Source organism: Rhipicephalus sanguineus, chromosome 11 (assembly GCF_013339695.2).
Source record: "Rhipicephalus sanguineus isolate Rsan-2018 chromosome 11, BIME_Rsan_1.4, whole genome shotgun sequence".
In the NCBI taxonomy this organism is placed as follows: Eukaryota; Metazoa; Arthropoda; class Arachnida; order Ixodida; family Ixodidae; genus Rhipicephalus; species Rhipicephalus sanguineus.
The window spans coordinates 81,485,609-81,509,704 of record NC_051186.1 but is presented as its reverse complement, the minus strand read 5'-3'; the positions used below and the strand labels follow the sequence as shown (position 1 = coordinate 81,509,704).

The 24,096-nt window shown below is 44.9% G+C and overlaps 1 protein-coding gene across 1 annotated transcript in view; it reads right to left on the bottom strand.

Annotated features, from left to right (window-relative positions):
• Positions 1–24,096, bottom strand: part of LOC119373556 (1-phosphatidylinositol 4,5-bisphosphate phosphodiesterase classes I and II) — an 88,873-nt gene that overhangs the window by 31,434 nt on the left and 33,343 nt on the right. Inside the window, exons 8-14 of the mRNA XM_037643619.2 lie at positions 22,921–23,005; positions 21,089–21,161; positions 15,796–15,847; positions 14,656–14,810; positions 13,243–13,443; positions 4,944–5,210; positions 1,477–1,735 (exon numbers count right to left, since the gene is read on the bottom strand). Coding sequence (XP_037499547.1) covers positions 1,477–1,735; positions 4,944–5,210; positions 13,243–13,443; positions 14,656–14,810; positions 15,796–15,847; positions 21,089–21,161; positions 22,921–23,005 — 1,092 coding nt within the window. The remainder of the gene's footprint in view (positions 1–1,476; positions 1,736–4,943; positions 5,211–13,242; positions 13,444–14,655; positions 14,811–15,795; positions 15,848–21,088; positions 21,162–22,920; positions 23,006–24,096) is intronic.

Here is a 24,096-nt window from a genome sequence, read left to right as displayed (position 1 = left end):
TGTGTAAACACAAGTAACTTAAGTTGCCTGTGCATTCACGGAAAAGCAGTTTTCAAATGAATGCATGACATGAAGGTGCACACTACCTTATAAATACTTGCAAACATAGCAAACACTTTCTCTTGCATCACGCTTGTCCTTGAGGCGACAAAATTTAGTTGCATAAACAGACTGGTCTCTTCTAAGGTAGCGTTGAATGACAAGCACTTTTCTCTGAAACCCCGTTCCTGCTGCTCATACACTATGCAAGAAAACCATGAGTGAATGCGAGAAGCCAGACACAGAACTTTAAAAGGGTATGGGACCGATGCTTGTCGGTATGGCTTCATGACTGCAAAACAGCGCGAAAAACTATGACATAGAAAGAACAGACAGGACCAAGCGCTAACTACCAACAATGCGTTTATTTGTGCGGACACGACACGGAAGCATATTAATAGCTTCCTTAAGCCTTCTTTTCCTCACAGTCATAATAATAATAATATCTGGGGTTTAACGTCCCAAAACCACCATATGATTATGAGAGACGCCGTAGTGGAGGGCTCCGGAAATTTCGACCACCTGGGGTTCTTTAACGTGCACCTAAATCTAAGTACACGGGCCTCAAACATTTTCGCCTCCATCGAAAATGCAGCCGCCGCGGCCGGGATTCGATCCTGCGACCTTCGGGTCAGCAGTCGAGCGCCATAAGCACTAGACCACCGCGGCGGGGTTTCCTCACAGTCATAGGCTGTGCACTTTCATACTGTTTTTACATCCTTCCACCCCGAAGAGCAGCAGGCCAAGAGGTTCCTGAATAGCTAAGAGACTGGGACAGTACTACTTCAGGTGAGAGGAGTGATTAATTCACTATCGTTGAACGACCCTGTACCTATACGGACGTGACAAAACCTTCATTTATATGCTCAGCCCGTTTTTAAGTGCAGAGGACTTTAGGGGCCTGGGCTTATCGTCTGTCATCTGCTGTCATCTGTCATCTGAATATCATTGCTTGGCATCACGCAGGCGAAACCATATAACATAACCATGTATATTAACGAGAAGTAACAGACAATAATGTGAAGGAAAGTATAGGGGATGTTGTCCGTAGTAATTAGAATATAAATGTGAAGAAAGTAAAGTGGACGAAAAGATAACTTGCCACGGCAGGGACCGAACCTGCAACCTTCGAATAACGCGTCCGATGCTCTACCACTGAGCTCCACATTTATACCCTAATTTTCCTAAACACAACTCCTAACTATTCTAAACACAACTCGACAGCACCACTTTGCAGCAGCACTCTAGGAGAACATAGCAAAAAGAAACACATTCCTGTTCTCATCTCGTAAGAATATGCCTAGCGATCCTTTGCAGTTTTTTCCTACCAGTTTTTGCTTCTCCTGTATTTCACTCAATATGATCGCCCGGCGAGCTACTTGAGGCTTCCAATTTAAAAAAAGGACTGCTTTTGAAAGAGAGAAGTGCATATCTTACGGTTCAATGTGTCCTGCCTGGCCAGATTAGTAGCAGGACTCCGCTGGATGCCACCATTGAGTGCTGAGGGTGGCAGCCCACCATCCATGGAATCCACAGCAGTGGCAACTTGTGATTCCGCACTCGCACCTTGCGTCGAAGAAGCCGCAGTGGCTACATGTTGGTGCGGCTGTGGTGCGGAACTGGCTGCTGATGCTTCAGCCTTCACTTGTGGTGCAGCAGTCTGCAACGGGCTGCGGCTTTCGCTTGCAGGAGCACCCTGCAATGAGCACATAACTGCGATGTGAACGAGCCTCTACTGTAAGGGACAACATCAGAAACAAGATCGATGTGCCCCTAACCTTGTCTACTGCCCAAAGTGGCCACTAATCACATTATTTTCATTAGATTTACTAAAGAAAATATACATTGTTGCCATGATAATTTTTCGATTGCCTCCGCTACAAATTTCCGCTACTGCACACGGAGGAACTATAGTACAAACTTCCCTGCACAAAGTACTTTTCTAAGATTGATCTACAGCTGCACACTACGAAGTCCTGCAGAGCACTGAAAGCAAAGAACTGACAACCTTCATAACTGCTAGTGGATTGTACATATCCAAAAGCGTCTGCTTTGGCCTTGCATCGGCACCGTCTGCCTCTCAGAATATGATGGTCACTATCTTGCAGGATTGCAAGAACACTTTGTGCTAAGTATATAATGTCATCGTGTACGGGAACACACGCGAGGAACACATTAAATAACGTGAAATATGTCTTGCACTTGATTGCAAAGTCTGGACATAAGCAGAATGACAGATGCATTTCCAATGTACAAGAAATACAGTTCCTTGGTCACATGATTGGTCACCTTCTAATACACCCTCTACAAAGCAACAGAGATGCCACCAAGGATGCGCCAGCACCAACAGATACCGGAAATCTGAACTGATTCTTGGGCATAGCAGGCTATTATGCAAAGTTCATGACCGACTATGTGGTGCTTCTTAAGCCTCTTCGCGAGCTGCTATGGAGGCATGCCACGCTCAATCGGAATCCTGCAAGACAAGCTTGTTTCAAGCAGGTTCTTCGGCAAAAGGGAGAGTTGGGCTAGTTGGTTTGCGTTCCTATTGAAACAGCGCAAAAGACGTTCTTCGTTCTTCTCTCTTTTTCTGTATCGCTTGAATAAAGCATTCAGTTGTCAATCAGCGCTCATGTTGTCAAGTCTTTCTGTGTCCTACGTCTTTTGCGCTGCTTCAGTATGACAGGAACGGAATTACTCCTTTGGGAAACTGCAAACTCTGATTTGCTTGCGGGCATGCGAGCATTGGAGAGCACACTTTTCAGGCCGCCCGTTCACATTGCACAGCGGTCACATGGAACAATAAACAAAAAAGCAATTGAATTCCAGAATGGTGACAAAAATACTGCTGCTGATGTTTTTTCAAGGATGCCCCACCAAGTAATGTGGAGGAGGAAAAGACCATTTGTTTAATCTCAACGTGTGTTACTCATGCAGAGTCTGTCGCTCAAACATTGCAGGGACCCGCTGCTTCCACAGTTCATAAACAAGGTAACTACGGCTTGGCCTGCAGCAAAGATGTTGCCTGATGATGCAGTTCCGTTCCACAGAGTGCAGACTGAGCTCTCAATCATTGGTAACCTCCTCCTTAGGGGAGATAAGTACGTCACATCTTCGTTCCTTGCAGCCGGACTTCTTGAAGCAGCACAGGCACATTAGCCCACAATATCGACTTTGAGCCCACACAATTCAGAGTCGATAGTGTGGGCTCAGAGTCGGAATAATAATAAAGTTGGGCTACCAGGCTTGTGGGGTTCACTTGGTCGCTCTCTGCTTCTCCGCCGCAGTCGGGATCGACGTGGTATCAGATACAACAAATTTAAACGATGCAAATACCTGGTGAAGTGAAGTCTTTAAGTGTTATATTTTCCCTTCGGTGTGTGGGGCCGAACAGTGCGGACGTGCGTGGCTGGTATGTGGGTCTCGAAAAGAGGGCTTGAACGATGGGGACATCTCAGCGAGCATCAGGGACATCGGTGGATCGTGCCAAGGAAACGTTTCTTTGGCTAAGTTAATTTTTTCCCTGTTTTATTAGCCTTGTCTTATGATTTAAACTAAGTGATAGAGCAGCGACGTCAAGTGGCTCAAGCTGTGGAAAGTAAAAAAAAGTGAGGCAGCTACGCACTGGTGGTGTGAAGACTGAGGAAGCAGTGGAGCTGATGGCGTTGCTCTTCTCCTTTCCCTCCTCCTCAAGTTCACTTCCCTTTCCCACACCTTGCTATACTGTATTCTACAAGACTGCGCTACCCTCTTATCTCCCCCTTTCCTTCCTCCTCACCCCAGGCTATACTATACTACACAAGACTGTGCTACACTTAACCCTCTGACCTCCTCATTTCTCTCCTCGTCGCCTTCACTTCTCTTTCCCACCCAGTGCTACACTATACTACACATGGCCATGCTGGTATCACTTTTTTCTATCTCTTTTTGTGTATTTCTTTGTCTCTTTCTCTCTCTCTGTCTTTCTATCTCTTTCTCCCATCTTTCTTTTTTCCTTTTCTTTCTTTCTCTTTCGCTTTATTTCTCTCTCTGTAGTTGTTCCCTCACCTTGTATCTTTCTCGCTCTTTATCTTTCTCTCTCTCTCTCTCTGTACTCGTTCTCTCGCCTTCTATCTTTTCCTCTCCTTTTTCTTTCTCTCTATTTATCTCTGTTTTTGTTTCTATCTCTTTCTTTCTCTCTCTGTACTCGTTCTCTTGCTCACCACAGTTACTGCATTCCCCAACGGACAAATCGGTGCACGTTCTAGGAGCCAAGCAGATGATGAAGAGGAGGACGCAGATGAAGAAGATAACGAAGAGAGCGCGTGCCGGTTCACGATGATGATAGTTTTCGGGTTCAGAAGACACATTATGCACGGCTTAAACAGTTACGCTGTGAAATGAACTAGCAAACTCCTGATCTATGTCCCCCCGAGTTCCCAGAGCACCCATAGCCACACGCTAGGCCAACAGCACTGATGATTTGAGTATGGATCTCGGAAACGATGCAAAATAGTCACGAATACATTGCTGTTGAAGCGTCAGGACACACATATAAAGCAAATACAAGCACTAGTTCGCAACTTAAGAGCTACAGAGGGCATGTGGACCACTTGGTAGATTTGAGGTGGATGGCAACCGCTTCGGGCGGTGCGGCGCGGCAATGTTTCTCCAGCGTATCAGGCATTTCCAGTAAGCTAAAACCTCTGCAGCAATACCCGTTCTGCCATACCCTCCAAGAGCCATGAAACCACTACGGTGGCTGCATGTATGCATGTAAACTAATTTGAAAGTGACAGTTTTGCTCCTCCAGGTACCAACGCAGAGAACGCCTGATTCTGTCAATCTGACCTTGAACATCACCTGTCAATCTGACCTTGAACATCACCAAAACCAACGTATGATGCTGCGACTATTTCACTTGCCTCGTCCAGGTCGTCGTCCGTGAGGGCGCGTAACTGCGTGGCATGCTTCTCGATGCGGGATTGGTACTTGATGGGGTTAGCCAGGGCGTCCGCCAATTCCGAAAGACCGTCAGGCACGTAGTCCTTCACGGTGACATGCACAAACAGGGTCTGCAGCAGCAACGGCTGGCCCGACTCGTTGCGCAGCGAGATGTGCCGGTAGCCCGGACGTAGCCCCACCACGGGCAAGATGCGGTGCCCCAACAGCTTCCCGCTGTCATCGCACGCCTGCAAAATTACCACAGCATTACTACCCGTCTACGGCATTCAAGGAAGACCACTGATTACTGGATACGGGGCTGGCCATTACTGAACATGCCTTAAATTCAAGACATATGGAAGCCACCTTAAGAGACCCATGGTTTAAAAAGTTCCTAGCAGCACAGTGCAAGTGCAGACAGAGGAATAGAGACAAATGCGAGATTATCATACTGCACTATCATTATTATTTGAAGTTGATTGAAGCCACACGTAATAGGTATAATAAGCAGAGAGCACTGTGAAAACTTGGCGCGAAATGAGAAATCAAAACAAGTTAAAGAAACATATCACTGAGAGCTTCGTGGACAAACACAGCTGATAACTGTCAACGCTCTTTGTGCACTAGTCGCGACTTCTCCCCAAATCAGGAATACATACCAAATGCTGGTGCTCTTAAGCTACTATTTTGTTCTATGACACGAAAGCTTTGAACAGGGAAGGCTCTTGCAGAGAACGTTTAGACAAGAGCACTTGTCTTCATTAAGGCAGCAAATGACTTCCATAACAGCATACTTATGCGAGAAGGGCTTCTTGAAGAAAAGGAAAATGATGTTATCGGCATGGCTCGGCACCACGCGCAAGAGGTTCACATGGCAACAGTGGAGGTCGAAGGAGGAAGTGGGGTGATCAGGGTGCAAGGCGGCCGCTAAGGAAGGACTTTGAGAAGGTGCTGTAAAGAGGAAAGGCTGAATTAGAGGCTGGGTCCGAGCTAGTTGGTACAGTCACATATTGAAACCGGTAAGTGCACGAAGACAGAGACAATGAAAATGACACACAGAGCGCTCTGTGTGTCCTTCATTGTCCCTGTCTTCGTGCACTTACCGGTTTCAATATAAGGAAAGGATGTTCTCAATGGGCAAACCAGTGAGGGAAGCTGACCTAATGAATGAAAGGGGGAAGCGGGAGTCAATTCCCTGCAACAAAGATGTGAGCCCGGTTGAGTCCAGGTATACAACGAGGCTCTGAAGCAGTGGCGAAGCATGGAGAGGGGCTTGGGGGGTTCAACTCCTTTCCCCTTCCCTGCCAAATTTTGTGAGACGCCCCACGCCCCCGGCATCCTTTCAGAAAATAAACTTACGAAGCGTACCCAAAAATGCGTAAAGTTTATGTTCAACTTAAGGGGGGACATGGTACCTGAGGCTATCTTGTTCATTTTCTGACCAGAATCAATTAAAAAATCACAGGTTTGTATGTATTTATTTGTGCTGATTTTAAAAATGCACCAATTATTTCTTTGGCTCAAATAATTATTCAGATAATTAAATGTTGATTACTGTTATTTGGTGAGACAATAGACACTAATAAACTGGGCACAAAGTTATGTTTAATCCATAAGTGGAAAGCCGAATGAATAAGAATTGCACTGCTGCAAGCAGTTTTCAAATCCAACAAAAATTAGCAATTTAGCAGCCCACTGAAATTTAGCATTTACAGTACAGCTACTAAAGATCAAGAACAAAAACAGGTTAAAAAATGATACAAGAAAAGAAAGAATCTGCTTGCAGCAGTTCAAGCTTTATGCATTTAGCTTCATACAGGAAAAAACGTTACAGCTGTAGCTATTCTAGAGCTTGAGCAATCGTTGCACCAAACAAACAGGGTGAGTAAAAGCTTGTTTTGAGAAAATGCAAGAAAACTGATAAAGCTCATTTTGAACTAGTATGTAATAGAAGATATTGAAATATTTTTGTTGGATGATTAGTCGCCACCAGGGACATAACCTGCATGCCTACTGCTGCAGCATACGTCATTCAGAGCGGCATGTCAATACAAGAGCCCATTTTTTGTGCTTTTTCTCAATCAAAATATTGCTTGTCTTGGTGATATAAATTGCTGTTGGGGCTGAAATATCAATCCGAGATGTAGGAAACTTGGTCAGCACTTGTGGCAATGCCTGTATGTTACAAAAATACTATATTCAGAAAATTGATTTTTTTCATGATTCTTCATCTCTAAGACCAGTGTCCCAATATAAAGGTTAAACGAGAGAGAGAGAGAATCAACTTTATTGAGTACGAATATTCGATGGTACGTGCAGGCATCGAATGGCATGGTTCCCTATTTACGGGACCCATATGTCCCCAGCAACTCATCTGTGGTCAGGTGATTTAGGGAGGGGGTCGACATAATCTGAAGGGATCCCTCCCTGCTCACAACATGTTTCAGGATGTAGGCTGTGAACTATAATTAAAAGGTGGACAGTTGTTAATTAAGATAAATACGAATGTGAAAGCGGGTCTGGGAACAGCGGCAGTTTTCACGGTGGCTGAGGGGTTTTTTGAAGATGGTTGGGGAGGCACCCATCTTCAAAGACTAGGGAAGGACATTTAGAGCATCGGTCGAAACAAGCAATGGAGTAATTACACGCACGGAGGTTCAACTGCTAATGAAGAAAGAAGAGAACAAAGAGCGATAGACGTAATAGTATGCCACACTGCAATATGTCGTTAGCCCTCTGCCACCTCACATCACTTGGTAGCGACGCACATACATGAAATGTCTTCATCGTTATGTGAAGAACAAATGGGCAAAATGTGGGTCGTACGACAGCATATATGGCTCAATGCGAAGAAAAGAAAAAAAGACGACTGTCTTTTTATGATTCCAGTAAAACCTGAGGAAGATTACCCTGATGCGAACGCCGATATAAACATTACAGCGGTAATGTAAACTGCGGTAATGTAAATTTGTAAACTGCGAAACAATGCATATAGGGACACCAACTTTTTGTGAATAGAGAACGTCCTTGGCTGCAGGGATCCATGGGATACAAATGAAAAGAGGCTTTCGTTAACTTAGAGATGCAATGTGCAGGAAAAAATGACACAGATGGCAAAATACAAACACATTTTCTTTTTAGATGCGAAGCAGCTTTTGCGCTGGGCTTTGTCCGTAGTTCCATTGGCGACCGTATGCTTTCTAAAACCTATCATAGCCATTTGTAACACATAGAGCGCGCGCTCGTGCCAAGGAGAAGTCTTCTTCGTCTTCTTCTTCGACCGCCTTGATGATGATACGTGCAGAGCGCGCGCTCGCGCCAAGGAGAAGTCTCTCTGATCGCCTTGATGATGATACATGCATAGCACTTTAGGTGCCTGGGCTGCCATATGCTGTCCTAGCTTGGCGTAACACAGACAAAACCACGTGTGCTGGCACGCACTAGCACGTTGGGGCCTGTGTAAGGGGCTGGGTAAGACGCTGTGGCCTCTCCCCCTTACACTCTCTCAGCAATCATGTGATGGAGTCGGTGAACGAGATTGAACCCGCGTGGCATGCTCCAACAAGAGTTCGGGACGAGTAACAGCAACAGCAACTACAGTGAATTCACGGTGTGCTCCACATGCAAGGACGCTGTTAACATCGGGCAAGGTGCCCGTGATGAATGGAACTTTAAGCCGACGCATGCGCTCTTTCGCATCCCCACATGGTTCCCTTTAGAGGGAGATGGTGAAATTTTTTTTGGCAATGACAGCACAAATGTTTAGAGAATGTAAAAGTATTATACTAATGTGCCTGTTGCTGCCTTCTATAGAGCAAGTGACGATACGAGGGAGTGGAGGTACCGTTGATTTAGAGTGCCCTCAGTGGATGGAAGTGACACTTTGACCATGGACTGTGTTCTGGTAATACTAATACACCTGATGCTACTGCCGGTGACCTCAATAAGGTGTATAATAACGCACTATACAGGGTGCCCTAGCTAACTCGAGCCAGGCTTTAAAAATAAGCCAGCGTGCTTTATGACGATGCACGTTGCTGACTATTTGCATGGTGCAAATAATGCATTTTTTTTGTGTTCAGCTTAAGTGCTGAAATAGTGAGATCAACTAATTTCCAATGCAACGAAGCTGGGCAAAATATTCAAATGAAGAAGTTGTACATTGGTTGGCAAAATGTCCGATTACGCAGTTTTTAAATTTATATATATTAAGTATTAGTGTTTTCCTGCTCCCTGCAGATGCTCGCGAAAAGAAATACCACATGACATACACGCTTTTGTGCTGTAATTGCAGTGCTCCTCAATGTCCCGCTTGCAAGTGACCATATCATTAGGCTACATGTGCTGCCGCTTAAAAGGTGGCAGGACAGCGACGATGGTGGTGGTTGTGCGATGGCGAACCTATCGCTTGTGGTAGCACAAGCGATAATCGCTGCATGATATGCTGATACGCTTCTCCAGTGGCTGTCACGAACAGCCACTGGAGAAGCATATCGTTTGCACGCGGAAGGTTAGGGAGCAGTGCATTTACGGCGCGTGAGCGGGTATGTCATGTGGTATTTTTTTTGCATTTCGTGGGCATCTGTACTAAGCAGCAAAACACTAATAGGAGTATCTGCAGGCGAACTCCACGTAGTTAGCAGTTGCAGCACTCCATTGGGTCCTACCAATCATAGGCGTGTGCAGGGTTCCCCTTCAGGGGGGGCGAAGGTTCGTTACAGCGCCCCCCTCCCAATTATGTCAATGTATGGCGCTGACATTTCGCCCCCCCCCCCCCCTCAGAGTCGCAGCGCTCACCCCTTCATATTATGTCAATGTGTGGGGCTGACTTTGTGCCCCTCCTCTTAGGTGAATAGGGAGGGCAGCCGCCCCCCCCCTGCCCCCCCCCTGTGCACATGACTATAGTACCGATCATTGTGTACTGGTCACAACACCTTTGCATACGTGTACGCGGAGCCTTCAGTTATCTTGTCGATGTGAGCCTTTCGGAATCCATGAACTGTGAGACTACCTTCGTAGTAGCTGCCCATTTTGCTAAGATAAGTGCGGGTTAAGGTAGCTGCAATGCTACCTTCATGGCTACGTAACCTTTCGGACTTTGGTGCCGAGAAACGTTGCACTTAAGTACAAGGCTTGTTCTTCTTGACAGGTGTTAAAGGACCCCTGACACCAAAATTGAAACCTTGAGATGTTTGTGTTGCTTGACTTTTCTGTATACAGGGGCACTTCTGACCGATTATTAGTGGCGAACGTTGCCTTTAGGACATCTCAATTTGATTTTAAAGTAAGCGTGAGTGCTCATTTGAGTTGGCTGCACCTCGCGACATCCTGGTATGACGTAGATCGAGGCCTTGCGTGACGTTCCACGAGTAAAGCAAGTATTGTGGACGTCACAGAAGGTTTGCGGCGCACACACAATACCATGACTGGCACCCGGCGAGGCCTACTGTTCTTCATCCCTCTCATTCTGTTGTCGGGCTGCTCTCGAGGTAGTTTTCGTGAGGGGACACGCGCTTAACAGGTTTAACCCATACCGAGTCACCCACATACTTTCACTCTCTAATGCGTACGGAGCCCTGATTTGAAAACCGCGCTTTCAACGTCACCACAGCTTGTGTGCACGTGATCTTTGGCGCTCCCCTGCATGGGGCACTAGTTTCTTCTGGTTTTTAGGCAGGCATTTTGAAGTGACGCTAAAATGGTCACAATTAACTACGCTAGAATTAGTTATACGATACGTTAGAGCACTTACGATTGAACTTAGGGATTACCAGACACAAAGCTACAAATTACAGTAAAAAAGTCACAAACATAAATTTTGCTGTCAGGGGTCCTTTAAGGGCTGGTCAGTCACTTAAGTCAAAAGTTAGGTACAAGGTTAGTTTTTGAATATGGCAGTTAGTCGACCCTGGCCGGCGCTGGCATTCGCTAGTCACGTGACCGTGACCTGAGGGGCAAGAGTGAGCCTCTGCGCAAAGGGCTGTATCTCGCTGGCAGCGGTGAGAAAGAGGCTTGCTCGGACTGGGAGAGGGCGAGCAGCATCGCTGTAGGCTCGCTGGGATGGGGAGAGAGCATGGGTGAGAGGGATAGGGAGATGGACTAAAGAAAGAAATTTTAAAAATTCACCGACGATTACAATTCTGCCTAATGCAAATTCTGAGCGCAGCATCGTGTTGGGGCAACACCAACTGTGTTTGAAATTTTGGCTTTCCGCAGTCGTAGCAATGTAACATTCGTTACATATTGCCACAGAAACTGCCAGCGCTCGAGTGCTACGCGTTCGCTCTATTTCGTCCTCGTTCGCTCTATCGGTTGCACCGACGCCGCTCAATGCAGAAACAGGCGCCTAAGCGCTGCGCTCTAAAACGCCAGGCTTGCGTGGAACACGCAGCACAGTCGCATAGAAAGCTGGAAGAGCTGCCTTTCTCGAGCCTGTTCTAAACTCTCTTGGGGCAACTAACACAAGTACACATGCAAGGTATCCACTATGCCATAAATCATAATTTTTGTGATGTAGGACAGCACCCACTACGTCATTATTTGTCTTTCTGCGGACAAGCAAGGTACCCGTCACACATCTGTAAGGTATTATGCGCACTTTGTTGATGCTGCATGTGGCTGACTGACGATGAAGAACTATGGCTGAGCACATTTGCAGTGGGTGGGAAGCTTTGAACCACACACTCGTTGCGCAATTAGCATAGTGTGATGCCTGGTTGTTATTTTACTCTTCAGCCATGCTATATTACATAGGTTAACGCGATTTCTTTTTTAGCAACAACGTGCTCAAATCCTATTCGATCCTGGGTATTTTTTATTCGCATTTTATTTTTTCATGTCTATCAGCTACACCATCAACGGCGATGCCAATGCCGCTCAACGAAGGAACGGGTGCCTGAGAGCTGCGCTCTAAAAATAAACCTTCTTGGCGAGGTGAGGTTTGATCCCGGGCCCTTCACGGTCTGAAGGCAAGGGTCACAGCCACTGGCTTATAAACCCACGCTTGCAGAGCTTGAATTTATGGGAGGCATAAGAATGCATTGGGCCGACGATTTTTAACACAGTTGAAAGACACAACACTTGCTATGGACTCTTCATTTAAATAATTTCTCAAAATTAAGATAAAGGTATAAACCCAGTGGTACCTTTGGTAAAATACCATGACAGTAATTCATTCTTTCTTTAGAGACATTAATTATAATAATCAAGGCCAGGTATCGTCTGCGCTGGCGGCAAATCACGTGACGTAACGCATTTGCTGAAACGCCATCGCCTGAGGCGGTGGGTCACGTGCTCTTGCTTTGACCAATCTAGTGCAAGCGTGAGCATTTCAAATCTAGCGGTGAACTTAGGACACCAATGATCTAGCTAAACATCGCATACACTCACGTGCATACAGCTTTGCTGTCTGACGGTTTTTGACAGCACTGAACATTTTTTGTGACATGCGTTTTAACTATTGATTTAGTTTTTGTTTTATTATAGTTATTTTTCATTGTATTTTCTTTCCTTTGTGTTTTGGTGTGCGTGCTCTTCCCCGTACAAGTGATGTAAATAGTGTCCTCCTTTGGTGTTCGGCTGGTGAACATCTGTTATTTTGTGAAAAGAAGTATCTCGTGCATGTCACATCATACCTCTCGTTCGACCCAAAGAGTTCTCGTTTCTCTATGTATGTTCTCTGTGTGTGTTGCAACATGGAGCGTTTTGGTCTGCCGAACCTTTTCCGGTGATCGGTCTGTTCAATCTGTTCTAAAATTGTACCTTGGCGCACGGCATGCTTGACCTTGTACGTGGTCTTCGAGAAACACACGGTGAGAGAAGTTTGTTGAGCCTCAGCAGCACCCCCCCCCCCCCCCCGAGAAAGTGAAGACCTTTCGCCTACATTAGTGTATGCCAATTAGCAGCCACAACAGCGCTGGGCCACAACCCACTTGATGGATCACAAATGATACCACTTTACAAGGACCGTCATTTGGTATTGTCGCTGGTTGCACCAATGCCACTTCCGTTGCTCTGCACTGCACTGATCATATCGTTGTCAAAATCCACTGTGTCACTGAATCTGCTATAAATTTGTAATATGTGCCCAGAGCTATCAACATGCGAACTCGCTGCTGAATTTGCACCCGTACAGAGCCACGTCTCTCGATAGCAGTGAAATATAAAGTATTTAGCAAAATACATCTAGTAAATGTGACAAGTATAGCATTTCCGAAATATGTCCAATAAGCAAAGTCATGCAAGTAGGTAGCCCTAATTTCAGTGCATTGTTATACTCACCGAAATGCGCAGAACAGCCAAGTCCGGGAGAACAACCTTCTTGAAGACAAATGGTTCTTCATCGTAGACAGGGTTGATGCCATTCGCTTGCACGGTGTGGGTACGGAAACGCCGCCGTACAGTGTCAGCCGGAAGGCCGAACATGTCCACTTCCACATACGTGCCCACGTGCTTGTCTGTCAGGAACTGACCAGAGATTATCTGCACAATCAATTGCATTCATTAAGCGGTGAAGGCAAGCACTGCCCACTTGCTGCTGAGATCTAAACAAGTGGCACTATTGGGTGAAACCCTCAGTACCACAACCGCGAAGAGCACTTTCTGGACTCTACTCGACATAATAATGCACACTGATGAATGTCAGAACCTAACAGTTTCTCTTTTGATGTAGTCACAGTTAAGAAAGGAGGTTTTAACAGCAATAGTATTACTGTTGGCAGTAAAAAGAATGCAATGGAGTGTCTTTGTCAGAAAACGAATGGCACACATGCATAGCACAAATGGTGAAAATTCTTTATTGGTGTTCTGCAAGCACCCAATGCTAGATTCTGAATCAAATAAAAGAAAAAAACCCCAATATCAAGCGCAATTTGCAATATAAAAAAGAGTACAATGTTTCCATCCATCCATCCATCTATCCATCCGCCCATCCACCCATCCGCCCATCTGCCCGTCCGCCCGCCCGCCTTTGCAGTCAGGTAGTCTACCACAAAGCCATGAGAGTGCATGAAACTGTTTCGGAAAAAGACCCTACACAAGCACTACGGCAGGACAACGCCAATTGTGGTTGCAGTGTTGGCTAACCGCCCTTATAATAATCTAATAAACATTACATGTGTACACCTATGACTATGCAAGCTACAGTCAAGCGTTTCGCGAATACGCCTACGACCACTACCAATGATATGCACATCATCGCACCACAGCGTGCGCTTCCGAGTGATAAAACTAACATATCTGCTCTAACGTGAGTGCCGACGTTACGCCAGATGATAAGCTTTCCTTAATATGCCAGTGCACTTGGCGTGGCTGGCAAGCCCATGATATGCGCACAACTACTCAATTTGCTCAAATACGTTGATGCATCTTGGAACGCTTGGCTCAAAGCAAAAATCCAACCACACACACACACACACACACACACACACACACACACACACACACACACACACACACACACACACACACACACATAGCCTGTTAGGAGCTGTATTGTTGGTACGTACGGTGTTCAGGAAGACAGCTCACTTTAATATTGAAAACAGGCGAATATAAAAAGAGTTATTTACAGCTGTCATGCTCTAATGCAGTGTCCGCTTCCAATTTTATTGGCACAAAAAAGCATTTGAATGGGGTCACACCCTAATCACATGGCCACTTTAAGCACAAAGATCCTGCAAAATGTGTGCTCACCCTGATGGAAACTGTTCCAGCAATAATGCCATCAACTGTGGACTCCGTAAAGGGATCGAACTTGCGATCGGCCCTCCGCATAAAGTCTGGCTTGAGCAGGTATCCGCTGCGTCCGTTGAACTCGAAAATTCCCAGGTTCAGCTGCATCCCTAGATCTGTGCAGAGGAAAACAATAATGTACATCTCCTCCATTCGATGAACAATAACTGCTGGAAGCATTCATGGACTATACAGCAAAGACTGAGGAATCAGTCATGAGCACAAAGCCTGCAACTTCAACCAGGTGACTTTCTCCAGTGGCTGAAGTAAGAAAATATTCCACAAGTGGTAGTTAGCACCTCAAAAGCAATAAATAAAGTGAATTACTAGTAAAAATCAGAGTACGACCCCGAATCAAGCGAAATTAGCTGCTGTTGAAATGTGCAAGTACGGTATGACGCATTAAGTTACAATATTCTTCGTGAACATACAGTTAAACGAGCCAGCTTGACTTTCCGCACTGAAAAATATAACGTTAGTGTTGCTCTTGTAGCTATGAGCGGAAATTATAATTACCATAGATCCAGACATACACTGGATTTCGCTCCTTTGTGAGCCTTTGTAATTTGCATATATTGGTGGGGCGACTCGTTCTTTGAGTGTCATTCATTGTTGTTGATAAGTAGCGATGTAAAGAATTGTGTGCCTGTACTGTGCTTTTACTGAGATTAACACTGCTAGAAAACGTCACTTGCTTTCCAGTATCTTTCTATCCCTTTTGCCGCTAGCTTCTTAGCTAGTCCACAGTGGTAAAACAGGGCGGCTACATTGAGCTTTTTAATCCACTCATTGGGCCAACTCGGATCACGTTCCACTAGCCAATGACAATTCTAGGAAAAGTATCCAATCTTGTGTCAGTATCCGCATGTCCACAGGGAAAGGAGCCTCACCTATGACGTGGTTTGGCAATACGGTGTGCCACTACATTGCTAATATGATTGATAATTATTCTGAAATGCACACGATTTCTGTTCTGTACAGGCACCAATGACTAACACAGTGTGGCCTGCTCACAGAAAGAATAAATATATACCAGTGGGACATGAAGTGGACCTGTCCTGGAAATATTTCAACCTAGAAAGGAAAGGAAACAATACTAACCTAGTGATTGAAAATTTAAAGCTATAAGTTGGCAGCCTGCATTCCAAAATACCTGCAAAGACAAGGCACGGCACAGGTCAGAACACTGCACAGAATGGAGTCGTTTTCACAATGGAATTCAAAACGGCAAGATGAGAGTGACAATAAATTGAAAGTTTAGACTTTTGCACTAATGAAAATTTATGTGAATTAGTGCACCAGCTTGAAGCATTTGCAATATACGGAACCGGGAAATGCAAGTCATTAAAACCACTATACGAGTTCCGTGATTCCACAGAATCAAACATTTTTAGTTAGTACAACGCACAACCGCCAGAACTGTTTCTGACACCACATATCTAGCTGGATTTTGAGATATGAAGGAACTGCCATGTTCATAAAAAAGAAACCTGTTGACCGTGAACAAAACTGTGTGTGTACTTTCAATTCCATGGAATATTAAACGTTTTTTTTTGCAGGTCTTGAGGCTGCATATATCATTTGAGAGATCTGCTGTCAGGACGAGAGATTCGGTTATTCAGGCGTGGAAACTGGCAGGAAATCTTCGTTTCCATTGAATGCCATAGTGTGCACGAATTGTTTTTTTCAAGGTTTCTGTGCAATATATTGCTGCTATGAAGAGATGAATTGAGAAAAAATTTATACTTCTTGTTTGTAGTTGAAATGAGTTTTTAGTGTTCCAAGTAATGTAATGCTTCTTACAGCTTCTCTTGCGCACAAATTTCAATCGTTGCTTGTGGATGATTGTGCTTTGCTTGAAAAGTTGGATCGCAGCGCAAGCTGCCACTAAACAATGTAAAGTGTCAATTTTATTGGCACCAATATATCAAAGCTACGCTGCATTTGTCTTAAAAACAACATCACGAAAACATCGTTTCTCAGTTTAATACATAGTACTTAGCACCCGTGTCTGTAAATAAGCTGTGAAGCATCGGCGTTACTAGCACAACACAAATCTTCATTGACCGAGCCCAAGTCAAGATTTCATTTGATGCAGCTGTCATTACTGTGAATCTCAATCTTGCGGTACTTTATTGTGAGCCTGTTGCGCCTTCTTCCTCTGTTCCTATAACACAGAAAGTGGTCTATGCCGGGTCGACCAATAACTGATGTATCATTTCCGCCAATGACGTCAGTAAACGGACATATGGTAGCTCAGACAGGAAAACTGTCGCACAGAAGATTTTGTTCAGCCACTTGATCACAAAATTGAACCTCCGACTCCTTAACCTTGAACGCAGAAGCCGCATGCGGAAATCACTACACTATGTATGCAGATATATTTCTAGGCGTGAATGCATTACTTTTCTAACATCGGAGCTGTTTAAGCCGGCCGTAAAAACTTTGATGTCCGCAGGAAACCACAGGTCGGCACGCGTCACCGGTATTGGGCAAGCCCCACTGTCGAGTACAGCAGGTGCGAGCGTTAAAGGAAAACTCTGCTTGGCGAAGTCAAGCACGCACAACACGTGAAAGAGAGAGAAAGAAGGAGAGAAAGAAAGAAAAAGAGAGAAAGAAAGCAATAGAAAAAAGAGAAAAATAGAGAGGAATGAAGGAAATTAAGACATAAAAAGATAGAAAACAGAGAAAGACATAGAAAGTGAAAGAAAGAAACAGACACAAAAAAGAGAGAGAAAAAATGGAGAGCAAGACCGAAGGAGAAAGAGAGAAACAAAAAAAGAGGAAGAAAGAAAGGGGAAATATATATATATGTGTGTGTGTGAAATGACGGCAGCGGTGAAAACCCGCCGAGAGTGTCCATATAATTTCTGTCGCAATAAAAAAATTAGCATATCTTGCACTGGAGACGCAAAGCTAAAGAGATAGTGGACCTGATGGGCACCTATGCATCCTCGCTCTTGCTGTGTTGGTAAGTGATGTATCTAATAAAAGGACAAAGCGCGGTGACATCACTACTGATGCACCCAGGTGTGGAAACACTGGTATACCTTTTCACAAGGTTGTCCGCCGTGAGCTCCGCTTGCACCGTGTGAATGCCATTCAAGTCGACGTCCAGGTTCTCGTCTAGGTCGGCAACAGCATGAATTTTTCCCGCACCCGGTGGGCGTTGTCCGCATACTAGACCCGTGCGTTTGAGGCTGTAGCACCTTGCTCTCCGTTAACGATAAGAAATAGTGTCGTGCTCTTGCCCGCAACGGTGACACTTTGGCTTGGTTGCCTGGTATTGCTTGCCTGGCTTTACCGCAAATTCCATTTTCCTGCCTGTCTTCCTTATCGCATGGACGTCGGCTTCCGTTCCATTGACAGGTCGAAACCCCCTCGACTCCTGTTCCGCCATTTCAACGCTTTTGGCAGAGTCGCAAGCAGGTTCAAACTGACAGCTCCTTCTTTTTTATTAGACCCGTCTGAATGGCAGGGTTTAGCAGTCCAGCAACGAACCGGTCGTGTAGTGCGTCGTCAAGGAATGTGCCGTACTTGCATTTAGTGGCCATGTGCTTCAGCGCAAATGCAAACGTCGCTACTGTCTCACTTTCCGCTTGGTACCACCTGTTGAATATGAATCGCTCTGCGATGATTCAGCTTGCAGGCTCATAATGGTCACTCAGTACCTTGACCAGGTCTACGAAACTCTTCTTCACAGGGGCCGCCGGTAGAAGCAAATCCTTGAGTGTCTTGTATGCGTTCTTGCCAATGGCCGTTATGAAGGCCGACTTCTTAAGCTTCTCCTCTTGTACGTTGGCTACTTTGCAGTAGTGCTCGAATCTTTCCACATGCGAAGCAAAGTCTTCATTGCCGTCCTCCAGGAATGCGTCAATTCCCACATCTTGGCCATGCCTTGCTCTGCCCTGCCTCAGTCCTTCACGGGATCCGCCCCTTCCCATCGTAGATTCGTTTCAGCATCTTCGTCGCCAGTTGTTGTAGCTCGTGAACAAGAAGGCAGCTGCGACACGTTTTGTGGCGAACAGTTTAATCTGATAACCCAGCATCTTGCTTGGCAATACATACACACAAGTTGCGGTGCGTCAGTAGTGACGTCACCGTGCTTTGTCCTTTTATTAGATACAACAGTAAGTATTGCAAATTTTCGCTTTCTTTATTTCTATATTTCTTTCTTTTTCTCTCTTCTTCTGTTTTTTGTGTATGTCTTTTCTGTCTCTGTTTATTTCTATTTCTTTCCCTCTCTCTGTTACTTTTTCTTTCTCGGTCTTTCTATCTTCCTTTCTCTATCTTTCCTTTCTTTCTCTGTATTTCTTGCTTCCTCTTTCTTTCTACCTCTCTCTATTTCTTTCTCTCTTTCTCTCATTCTTTTTTCTGCCTTTCGTTCTCTCAATTTCTCTCTTTCTTTCTATGCTATGCATTGCTCTTTTCCCTCCTCCTCACCCTCGCCCCCCCCCCCCCCTTTCCCTCCTCCTTGCTATACTAATAGACCGCTTATAACGTAAGTCGCCGGAGTCGCGAATATCCGCACTATAAGCGGTACCGCACTATAACCAAAACAACATTTTTAAAAGGTTGCACGTGTACAAAACATGACCAACAGGCAGGCGCGCGATTCCGACTATCGCGGCATGCGACTGGGGCGTAAGTTTGCATCTGCTTACATTTGAAAATGTTGAACTGTTAGCGTCCGCGGACCTGCGGTGCCGCATAACGAACGCGGAAAAAATGCGCCGTCGGGAAGTCCCGCGGTAACACACTCGGTCCGCGATTGAAAACGGTGGCGACCACAAACCACCACTCGAGTGTTTCACACGCACGCCCGCGTTTTCGAAAAGATGTAAGTCTCGTCTAAATGCGTAAACAATTGCAAAATTTTCAGGAGCTGGCTCACCAAACCGGTTCTTAAACTCCGTAGTCCGCGGCCGCCGAATGTCAGCTGCGTCGTAGGCCTAGCGTAGCCTTAACTTGTGCCACCGCGAGAAGCTCCATAGACGAACGCTAAGAGATCAGGCTAAACCGAGGGCATCACGCTGAAACGAAGTTTCGGTTCGATCGGGAAGAGCCGCAACTATCCTGAAAAAGTCTTCAAGCTTGTAAGTCCTCTTTTTCAAAGGCGAAAGCTCAATCGAGTCTCAAAGCATTGTTACTTGCGGGGGATGAGGTGACGCGCGATATTGCGCTCTACGACGCAGGCAAAACCACATATAGCATAGTCAACTATAGCATGCGCACTTTCACACGAAAGAGAAGTCTTCTTCCTCTTGCTCTTCGAGCGCCTTGATGATGACATTAACGCAGGCAAAACCACATATAGCATAGCCAACTGTAGCATGCGCACGCTCACGTGAAAGAAAAGTCTTCTTCGTCTTGCTCTTCGAGCGCCTTGATAATGACATTAACGCAGGCAAAACCACATATAGCATAGCCAACTGTAGCATGCGCACGCTCGCGCGAAAGAAAAGTCTTCTTCGTCTTGCTCTTCGAGCGCCTTGATGATGACATTAACGCAGGGAAAACCACATTTCCTCGATTTCCTCGACGACACGTTTGGCCACAGCTGCAAGGTCTGCGACTGCTTGTGTTTCGACAACAACCTGACCACAATCGCTACTATAAAAATGTGTGGCGTCTTTATATGACAGTAGAGGAATTGTATGGAGCATTCACGGTTTACCCGATTATCTTCGAGCCAGCTCCTCAATCATCATTCACTTCGTGGATATGGCGTGATTTTTTCCTTTTTTTTCCTCCTAGAATTTCTCTCTTTCTTTATCTTATTTCTATTTCTTTCTTTCTCTCTCTCTGTACTCGTTGTCTTGCCCGTCAAAGTCATTGCATCCCACGCCAGAGAAATCGGCGCATGCGTTCTGGGAGCAAAGCAGAAGATGAAGAAGATGACGAAGATGAAGAAGAGGACGAAGACAGCACGTGTCGGTTCATGATGACGATAAATTTCCGCTTCCGACAGATTATGGCAGGTTTAAACAGCTCCGCAGATAAAATTATTCTATTCTGAGAAGGCTTTCATGACAGCTACTAGAAATGTCTGCTGAACTGGCAAGGCAGCAACCTGTTCTTAGCTGTCTGTACTACCTAGAACAATTCTAGCTCTTGGCAGTAGGTTCGGTGTTATATAAAACTATGTCCATTTTCAGCAGTGTAAATGCCAGAAAAAATTTTAGCGTCTCATTATTCAGCAGTTTCAAAGCAATCACGAATATCCATTACAGAAGGCAACAGTGAGGGTTGTATAAATGAAATTCAACAAATTTGTGTAAGTGTACATGCTGGCACTGAACACTCCCTGAAGAAAACACAAAATTGTCAAACAAGAATGCACAAGGAAGTTTCAGCAAGCTTCTTCATCGAGTAATGAGCAGACAGGACTCACTTGTGGCATGTAGTTACTAGAAGAGACGCGCGTGCCGCTTGGGTATATTCTACTCAGCTGGCGTTTGTTATAACTGGAATGCAAGGTCAAGGAACAGTGCTAACTTGTTTTTGCTTCACCTTAAAAAACACACTGTAGGATTTATCCTCACTAATACAAAATTATCAATAAAGTAGTTTATCAACTGACCAAGATGTAAAGGAATGTTCACTATAACTGCAGTCACAGGAAGCAGGTACATTGGCGTCATGTCATGGGTTCAAAGATACTTGCACGTTTTGACCATTCTTTGCGAACTGCATATGCTGGCAGTACTGACTATATTGTCCGACTGAGTGTCGTACCGGACGTCGTCTTAAAATATCTATCTATCACTGGACTTGAAGAAACAATATAATCCGTAACGAAGATGTTTTCTGTAATAAAAGCAGCCAATGCACATGGCAATCGCATTTCTTGTACAGTTGGTCGCCCTTGCAAACGATTTCGGCTGTTCCGATATGAAAATGTGAATTCATTGCAGCTTACGGTGTAATATTTTATTCACATGCTCGCAGGGACACTACGACAGATTGGCGGCGTTTTATGGCTGTGCAAAAAGTTTTCTTAGTGCCCCATTAAGCATTTCTGCCGATTTTGCATAATTCTTTTCTCGTTCGAACTATGCTCACGATAAGAAATACTTCCCTGGTATTTCTGAAGCGCGGTTTATCAGCCCAGTATGGCTTTCCTTCTCTGTGTCCCTTCAACATTGTTTTCTCTTCAGCGACAGTTTTTTTTTTTTGCACAACACAATGTGCCATGTTGCTTAGGATTGAACAGATTGGCTACCCTACTTGACTATGCAAAACTGAAATTAGCAAATGTTGACAACTAGCTCGTAGTTGGTTGAACATTGCCCAAGAAATCTGAAAGGACCAGACTGGAGCAAATACACAATATTTCACTTTTACACTCGGTGGCCTGTACTTATATACTTGCTGTATTCTTGTCCTTTGGTATGCTTCACGCACAAGCTAAAGTACACAGAACTCCCATTAAAAACGAAAATAATTAAACTGGACATTTCCACGTGACGACAAAACGCTGTGAGTGAACAGTTCTTTGACTTTTATAAAGACACATACACAAGCAAAAAGAAAAACAAATAAAAAAAACAAGCCCGCTAAAATTGACCAGCTGATTAAAATAGGTTGGGGGCACCTGCCACTTCGCCAAGCATTACAGTCAGCGCAACATGCAGCTCCGTGGAAACCACCTTTCTGGGCAAAGAATGATTCGGAAGTCAACAGAGCTATTACAGAATTCTGCAGGTAAGATGCTACAGGCAATGCCCTGAAGCTGCAAAAAGAGCTCCAGGGCATTGAAGGATTTTTCCCCAGAGTAGGACAGCAAAGCGGAGGCGCGTCTGGTCTTGAAATTCCTGTCTTTCCTCCCCCTCCCTCCTCCCCTCTTAGCGAGATAAGAACAGCTTTTTTTTTTCACGAGACTTGCACAGTGCCAAAAAGAAAGAGTTCTCACTTATGTACAAAATTAAGAAAGGAAGAATTTGTATTCATTTGTAAAAACAAATTAATGCTTTTACGGGCGCATATTACATTTCACTTGTTCATGATTACTGTTTTATTTTGTGTATGCGCAGCAGGAAAGCTTGTGGGCCGCCATCCTCCTAAGACACTTCTGATATGACAACCAGTTTTCATTATGTTTTGAGTCTTCATGAAGGTCCACTGTCTTATTCAGCAATTGAAGTTTCGATTATTCAATAAAACAAAAAGGCGAATCGTGCCACGCGCACTGACAATGTCACTCAGTTCCGGTCAAAAGGATACTTGACAAATTCTACAGGGTGTTCCTTGAGCAAGTTCGTGGCTTGGGTTTCAACAAAAGATGAGATCTCGTAACTGCGATCCCGTTCTGAAAGGCAAGAAATGGTACGTAAGAACCAAACGTGCATGCCCGTTACAAGCAATGTCTTGATCAACAGTAAAGCGCCACAGCAATATTCAGCATTACACTTCAACTCCTCAGATGGTGCTAAACATGAACTCTTGTGCAACATAATGGCACTATGCATAGCACGAAGCAACTCACAGTAAAAGGAAGTGGCAGCTATGAATATCTCACACAGTTGGCGTGATTTAAATCCGCGTTGTACCCGCCATATTTTCACGATTCCCTTGGTGAGACCAATGAAAAACCAACAGTATTGCGTAAAACACAAGAAGCATCTCAACATGCTGGCTCACATTTCGAAAATTCTTAAAGGCGTTGTATTGTACTCTGCGCAAAAAATATCGGTCTATGTCGTAATGGTTACAGTATAGGGTTTTTGCACTGCAAACTGAAATCCGGCAACAAAAATGCTGCTAAGAAGGGTAGTTGCTGCGCTGACGAAGAGATTTCCTTTTGTTGAACCCTTGCCCCTCGCAGCATTCCCCGTTGAACGATTTGTCATAAATTCAAGCCTCCATGTTATCCCTAACCTCAATGTTGCTTGGAAATCAATAACTCACTGGCATTCGGCCCTTCAACGTATGTATATTAACTAATGGTGAGATACTAATGACCCAAGAACAGCGAGAATAGACTTTGGAAAACTTAATGCGATAGTGTTAAGGAGCTCATGTCACAGAAAATCTGGTGTCGGTGCGGACGGCGTTGCCGATGAGAGAAAGATCCCACAGGAAGCAAAGAACAAAAATCGCAGCTCGAGCCGGAATTGAACCCAGGCATTCTGCATGGCAGTCAAGTATTCTACCACAGAGCCACGCCAAAATCCTTAGGAAAAAGACATTACACAAGCGTCAGGTCATGCCAATGCCAGTTGTGGTTGGGGTGCTAGGGATCTGCTTTTATAACAATGTAATAAACACAGACTACGTATGCTGTAGTGAAGCGTTGCTCGAATGCACCGATGAACGCTACTTATCATAATCACATCATCGGAGAGTAGCGTGCACTTCGGTGCTACAAAATGTTACGTCGAAGCATGAGGTACCCCTTAC